Genomic DNA, 7,848 nt, shown 5'->3' with positions numbered 1-7,848 from the left:
AGAAGTTGGGTGCCAGTGCAATGCAACAGTAAATCCTGTTTCTGTCAGGTAAAGACTGAGGTCCACTCATAATTTACCTTTGCTCTCAATTAGAAAGTTGCTTTCCTGTAGAGAAATGGAGTTGACATGGCTTCTGACAGCACAGTATACACTGGAATGGACAATAAAATTATTTTGATACAGTATCTGTATTTTATTCTGAAGTGACATAGCACACCAAGAACATCTGGGAATATAGTCACATGGTGATGTGTTTTAATAAATAAGTGCTCTCTACTGAACATACCGTTTCTCTCTCTTGTTCCCCTCCTGCAGCTCTTATCCCTTTCATTCAAATCCCTAATGTTAGTTATGGAAGAGATTTTCATTTTTAATGCACATCTTTTATTATTTTAATTTTCTTTTCACACACATGCCCTTCATATTTCCTAGCATCCGATCACACATTTATCTGCCTCCTAGGTACCATGTTTAATGACGAAGAATCTTGCACAGGCTAAGCCTCCGAGAGCCTCGACACCCTTCAGACATCTTTTCAGCTACTAATTCAAAAATGGAGGATGAGTGTTTCATCCCTTAATTCATACCGTAGCTCTCTTGTCTTCCTGTGTGTCACAAACTGGAAAGGCGGAGAGCGGCCAATAAAGATGTAGGGGAAAGAAGTCGAAAAAAAAGCTCCTCCCAACAGCTCTTCCTCATTGAGAGCTGTAAGTAGTAGATCAAAAACTTCCACGGAGCTGGGGAAGAAAACGGGTGGGGAGGGGCGAGAAAGAAAGAAGAAGAGGAAAGCCTTATTGAAGACACCCAGGTGGAAGGGACAATCGCGGTACAAATCAGGTAGGAGGGGAAATGTGCAACCTGGAGAGGGTCAAATCTGCCTCGCAGACCAGTCGGGCAAGACAGAAAAGGGCACTCTCTGAACATCCTGACAGGAGGAAGCTCGTCCCAGCTGGGGGGTGGGGAAGACCTCATTAAATATCAAACTGGTGGGAGGACACACGGGATTGAAAGCGGCGAGGGAGTAAATCCTGACAGAAGCTGGGCGAGAGAGCAGATAAAGGATCAAAGCGCTGCCCCCACCCTTCCCCTTCCTCCCTGTTTGGTTGGCGTTTCGAAGAGTGCGGAACGAGGCGTCCCAAACCCGGTCGGAAGCCAGCGGGGGATCAGCGGCGCGTGCTCGGGGGAGATTCCTCCCTCTGTTCCCACCCGGGACCACGTTGTGAGTGGTGGGGGGGGGGGGAGGGATCAAGTGATCGTTGTGGCCGCCGCCGCCGCCTGCTGCTTGGCGTCATGGCCCCATTGTGAGGCGGCCGGGGGGGGGGAGAGGAGGAGGAAAGAGAAGGATCCACGCATCGAGGGCTTGTTCAGTTCTAGGCGAGGAAGCGTCGTGTCAGGAGCGCACAAAAGAGAGTCGCCGGCTGTTACCGAAACTACTCTTCATTTTTATTCTTACTTATCGGTTCTCTTCTCTTCCCCCTTCCCTCCCTCCAGCCCATCCCGTTCTCCAACGCAATTAGGACCCGGGCTATGCCGCTGCTACACCGAAAGCCCTTCGTGAGGGAGAAACCCCCCGCTGACTTGCGGCCAGACGAGCACGTCTTCTATTGCAAGGTCACCAACGAGATCTTCAGGGATTACGAGTAAGAGGCGCTGCGACTTCTTTCTCTCTCTCCCCCCCCGCCCCCCCCCCCCATCCCGGGCTCTGGCGGGCTAGTTTGAAAGGCGAGCGCGGCGGCGGCAAACGGCTGACACCTGGCCGCGACTGGAGGAGCAGGAGGGAATTCCCTCCGAGGGGTCGGGGAAACCCGCTGACCGTCCCCCACCCCTTCTTCGGGGCGGGAGGAGAGGAGGAGCGGGGGTCTACCTACTCCATGACGGGGGAGAGGGAAAGTTTTTTGGGGGCCGGCGAGAGAGACTGGCTGTCTGGGGCGGCTGGTGCCTTCACCCTGGCGCTTGCCACGGACCCCAGACTTCGTCTCATGTCGGCCGGGACTATTACTAGGCCTTAGTGCGAGTCTCGGTGTTGTAGTAGTAGTAGTCCCGGCGCCTTCGAGGCCTCCCCCTTGGAGGCGCGGCGCGGAAACTGTCACGGAATCAACGGCTGTGTAGGCCAAGGCTTCGGGCTGAGGCGGCCGGGGCTGCCTGCCTGCCTGCCTGATGGGTGTCAGCAGCCTCATGCTATTGTTTTCCCGGCAGCTGGAAGGACGGGGAGCAAAACGCGTCGTCTCTTAGCCGCCCTAGCGGCGGCGGCTCCCCGCTGCCTAATTCATCGGGTTTGGGGTTTAGGTTCAAAATCTCAACAAGCCCCAAAGCTAACAGTTCACGAGCTGCTGAATTTCCTCTCCTCACTTTTGCTCCATTCGGGATTTTAAGCAGCGTTCAATGTCTTTATTTCTGCTCCTTCGGACAGAGTTCTGCACCTGTTTGTCGGCATGCATCCTTAGCATGTTTATAGCCCATCCCCCCGCCGCCTCGAGATTTCTTGATAGCTTTGCTATAGTTGTGCTGTGGTTAAATTATAAGGTTTGTCGAGTGAGAGAAGCTACATAACTGAATAATAACCATTTGTGTCGGAATTGTTCAGTCATGTTCCAGAAGTAAGATGTTATTGAGTTTAACACTATTTTTCTGGCTTTTAAAATGTTTCTGCTACTCACCTAAAGTGAAAGTAGAACAACTGGTTTATAGAGTATTGCCTCTTTATGTGGAGCTGTGTTAGTTAATCTGTTAAAAGGAAGACTGATCAATCGAATTTCCAGTATTGCTGATCAGGCAGTGTTTTTCTGATGTGAAACTAGGGTTATCAGCTCTGGATTGGAAAATCCCTGGAGATTTGGATGGGGGGAGATCTTGGGGAGGGCAGGGTTTTGCAAGTGAGGCACCTCAGTGTAGAGTAATGCCATAGAGAGAACCCTCCAAAGCTGCCATATTCTGCTGAGAAGCTGATGAATTTGGAGAACAGAGTAATGCCAGAAGATATCCTGGCCCCATCTGGAAATTAGCAGTGCTATATTAAACAAAGTTAACAGTTAATTTCAACTAAATTCCTTAGTGTGGTTGATTTATTTTACATTTTCTGTGAAGTGTCATTAATCACAACATATTTTCCAGGATGTTTTGTACAGGGGTAATGGTATTGGCTAACAATGCATTAAGCTACTTGAGGGAATCTGTTTAGGACAAAATTATTCTGATCTCGAACTCTTTGTGATAGATAAGAAATGAGATTCCCTTTTCACCACTCCCTCCTTTTTGCTCGCCACAGGCTTGGGGCGCAATCCTGTCACAGGGAAGCACTTCAAAGTCCCATTTCCTTTACTGGAAAGGATTTAAATGTATACTTCTTATCCTTGTTGATATAAACGGACTGTAGAAGGACTTGACACTGGTTGGTCTGTAATACTGCATTTTTAATATATGTGTACCTTCATGATTTAACTGAGTTTTTTGTTCTTTTTTGCAATGTATAAAATTAGAGCACACCTTGCTGTTCTCATGTATAGACTTGTCTGTAACTCAAACAGACTTCATCTTGTAAAACCATAAGGGTGAGATTAAATAATATTGAGTTATTTTTCTTTGTTCTCTGTACAAGGTACTCAAGTAGTGATCTGGGAAAAAAAGTTGGTTATCTTTTGATTCAATTTAAATAGGCTAAAGTGAATGAGAACCTGTTCAGTGTCAGAGGTCATCCCAGGGACAGATGATACATGCACAGTCTAACCTTGCCATGGGGACACTGTTGCTAGATTTTCCTATTGGGGTAGAAGAAGTCTTTGGGACAAATGTTTTGAGCTCTAAAAAGACACAATTTGTTGATTGTGGTGGGTTTTCTGGCCTGTGTGGCTGTGGTCTGGTGGATCTTGTTCCTAACGTATCGCCTGCATCTGTGGCTGGCATCCTCAGAGGTGTATCACAGAAAAGTCTGTTTCACAACGTTAGGAACAAGATCCACCAGACCATGACCACACATCCCAGAAAACCCACCACAACTAATTGAATCCGGCCATGAAAGCCTTCGACAATACACAGTTTGTTATTTAGAAGTGACATGATTCAATAATACATCTTATACATTCTTTTAAAGGCTAGGTGTAAACTGGTTGTTGTGGGTTTTCCTGGTTGTGTGGCTGTGGTCTGGTAGATCTTGTTCCTGTCTGTAACAGACTTCCCTCTGATACACCACTGAAGACACCAGCCACAGATGCAGGCAAAACGTTAGGAACAAGATCTATCAGACCATGGCCACACAGCCAGAAAACCCACAACAGCCAGTTGAATCCAGTCGTGAAAGCCTTCGACAATATGCTAGGTGTAAACACAAATAATACACAGTTACAAAGTACAAACTTTTCAGAGTTCCCAAGTATCTTTACAGAATATTTGTGTACTTTATGTGGGTTTTTTGATGCTGCAGCTTGGATTTGAAAGTATTGTTCAGTGCCAAAAATATGAATTCATTCTGAATATTGTTCAAATGATGAGTTAAGCTTATGGCCACTTCTTGAAATTTTTTTTGTTTAAGTCTTCAGGAGAATTGTGCAAAGATAAGTAGAGCTCTGTTTTCAGCTGTAGATATTTGACTGTTCCAACAGACAATGCTTTTTGAAAGAAATAATAAGAATAAATGATTCTGTACTCACACTTTCAAAAAGTTCATGATACCATATTTATTGCTTCATTTTATTTTCATAAAACTGTCTAAAGTGAAGAGATAATGACTAGGCTATAGTTATCCAATAAATTTGACTGGGTAGAAATCTGGACCAGATCTCCTGAGCCAATCCCAAATCTTCTCTGCTATACTACACATGTTCTAAAGTTTGGACATACATCCTGTTCATGAGACTGAATTTTGCTTTTTTAAGGTTATTTATTCTAATAATAACCTCCTTATCTAAGCAAAAAAATCTTATCAGTAAGCTCAGAGAGTGCCATGTCTCAGAGTATAGATCTCTATAATAATGTTCTTCCACAATACTAAGACTCACAGCTCCTTGTCAAAAACTGTTGGCACTTGGCAATACCTTACTCTGGAAGGTAGGATTTCTGTATCATGGTCTCATGACTTATTGGAGGATTAATGTACATGTATTATAATCCAGTGTATTTACCTATGTCAAAAAGTTATGTTTCAGTAAAGCAAGAAGGACAGCAAATAAAAAGATTGCTTCCATTGGGTTCTGTGCATTAGGCATTATAAGTGTTCATTCAGCGGCTGGAGTAACACTTGCCAGGGATGCTTCATGCTGATCCCTGCATTGAGGAAGAGGTTGAACTGGTTGACCTCTGTGGGCATTTTCAGTTCTATGATTCTATGTTTATGCCTTATTTAAAACATTAATTAGCTACCTGCTACCAAATAGGAACTCAAGCCAGTTTACAATAGAAATAAAATGCATAAAACCACTAGTGAAAGTCAATAGTTTTAAACTGTCTATATGCAGAAGTAGTAATCAAAAACCATCATGAATAAAGCTGTTTTCAGTTTCCTTCTAAAAACAGAGTAAGAGGGGCCAGGCTCACCTTTCTAGGAAAGTTGTTCCATAACCATGGGACTGCCACTGAAAAAGCCCTGTGTACCCAGCAGCTAAACTGCTTTGGTTGACGAGCTAGTCAAGAAGCCCCTTCCTTGTGATCTTAGTTCCCAGGCAGGAAAATATGGAGGAAGATTCTCCTTCAGTCACAAAGCTAACAGGGCTTTAAAGATCAAAAACAACGCATTGTATTGTGTTCACGAGAGGATCAGAAGCCAGCGTAATTGCTGTAGGATTGGGGTCACATCCTACTAAGTGGCCCCAACCATCAATGTAGCTGCAGCATTCTGCATCAGCTGCAGCCTCCAAGAACACTTCAAGGGTAACCCTAAATAAGAGCACATTTCAATCATCCAGTCTAGATGTAAATAAGACATGAATCACTGTGGTTAGAAGCTCTGGCTGTGCTTCTTCAGGCACAGCTGCTGCACCAGCCAAAACTGGGCTAAGCACTGCAAACAGCAGCAGCAACCTGATTTTCTGAGATTACCACTAGTTGTTTTGATGCACAACCTGTACTCTGGACAAGAGGCTACAGAATGGAGGAACAGAATGGTTTCCAGTTGGCAAAGATGGCAGACAAGAATGTGTTCTATCTTCCTGTCTCTTCAGTCTACGTGCAGGGCATATCATTAAGGAAAGCTGGATAAGGTTTATAAAGTGGGAATGAAAATTGGTGGAAAGAACATTAACAATTTGAGATATGCTGATGATACTATTGACGGAAAAACAGTGAAGAGCTGAAACGATTATTTCTGAAAGTTAAAGGAGAAAGAGCCAAAAGCAGGATTATAGCTGAATATCAGGAAGTCAAAAGTAATGATGTCTGTTGAATTACACAACTTCAAGGGTGATGATGAAGAAATTAGAATTGTTCAAGGCTTTCCATTCTTTAGCTCCATCATCAGCCAAAGGGCAGACTGCAACGAAGAAATCAGAAGGAGGTTGAGATTGGAAAAGGCAGATGTAAAGGAGTTTAAAATGTTCAGGATTTATTTGGTGTCAGTATCAGGATCACCTTTATCAGGAATAACTCAAGATTTGATGGCTGGCATAACAGTCATGAGGCTCTTCCAGTATATCACCATACATAGTATATTTTTGTTTTGGAAACATGGCAGGTGATTTACAGTACATATTATTTACTATTTACTTATTTTAAAATTTATGTCCCACTTTTCTGCCCAAGGCAGCTAACAATTTAAAACATACATGAGAAAATATATTATAAAACAATTAAAATAAAACTCTCCCAACCATGCTTTATCAAAACAGCTTAAGAAGAGTACCAATCCCCCCTCCCCCCCACACACATACAAAACATAAAACATTGGTTAGGAAGAAGGTGTTATTGAAGGAAATGCCAGTTGAAACAAAACAATCTGCACCCACTGGCAGAAGATGGCACAGAAGGTGATAGACAAATCACCCTGTGGAGAGAGTTCCAGAGCTTTGGTGCCAAGACTGAGAAGTCCCTCTCCCAAGTTGCCACCTGCCAGGGAAAGCAATGGCAAACTACCTCACAAAAACGGCTTGCCTATAAAATCACTGCTTGCAGTGGTACCTCAGGGTTGGATACGACTGAAGGGGAAACTTTACCTTTTACTAATCTCAGAAGGTGAGAGCATCCAAAGCAGAGCCTCCAAAGATGATCCGAATGGTCAGGCAAGTTTAACAGATTAGGTCATCTTTCAGGTATGTTTGTCCCAAACCATATAAGGCTTTGAAGATGAAGAACAGCTCTCTGAATTGTTCCTGGAAACAAAATGGAAGCCAGTGTTGTGTAAGCCAAAACTGGAGTGATAATGACCCCTACAGCCCACTTCACTGAACACCCTGGCTACAGCATTCTATGTCAGTTGAACTTTTTGAATACTTTTCAAGGGTGGATAGGTAAAATTTCCAGCAGGTTCTGGAAAAAATTGAAAGATTGAGGAAAATTGAAATATCTATAATACTTATTCTACTGCTTTAAAACATGACATACATAGTTCTGGTGGGTTTTCTGGGCTGTGTGGCCGTGGTCTGGTGGATCTGAAGATGCCAGCCAAAGGTGAAACGTTAGGAACAAGATCCACTAGACCACGGCCACACAGCCCAGAAAACCCACCAGAACCAGTTGAATCCGGCCGTGAAAGCCTTCAGCAATACAATGACATACATAATTTACCTAGCAAGCATATAAAATTGTACTATTTAGAATACTAAGTTCAAAAGTATAAATGCTTTAGTTTTCTTCAAAATTGTGAATATACTAAATATTTCATATGGATAGAAAAACTGCCACACTTTGCTTCCTTAGCATATGTAT

At 43.7% G+C, this 7,848-nt stretch overlaps 1 protein-coding gene across 2 annotated transcripts in view; it reads left to right on the top strand.

Moving 5' to 3' along the window:
* Nucleotides 1–749: 749 nt before the first annotated feature.
* The window catches only part of BAZ1A (bromodomain adjacent to zinc finger domain 1A), a 53,360-nt gene continuing 46,261 nt past the window's right edge, over nt 750–7,848 (top strand). The window contains exons 1-2 of one of the 2 annotated variants that reach the window (XM_048484784.1): nt 750–837; nt 1,492–1,640. In XM_048484784.1, coding sequence (XP_048340741.1) covers nt 1,528–1,640 — 113 coding nt within the window. In that variant the 5' untranslated portion in view covers nt 750–837; nt 1,492–1,527. Of the gene's footprint in view, nt 838–1,321; nt 1,641–7,848 lie in introns of those variants that run through there. The other variant, XM_048484785.1, reaches the window with a different exon arrangement.

This window comes from Sphaerodactylus townsendi, linkage group LG02 (assembly GCF_021028975.2).
Source record: "Sphaerodactylus townsendi isolate TG3544 linkage group LG02, MPM_Stown_v2.3, whole genome shotgun sequence".
In the NCBI taxonomy this organism is placed as follows: Eukaryota; Metazoa; Chordata; class Lepidosauria; order Squamata; family Sphaerodactylidae; genus Sphaerodactylus; species Sphaerodactylus townsendi.
Note: the sequence above shows the minus strand (reverse complement) of the source record. Positions and strands in the feature narration are given on the sequence as shown.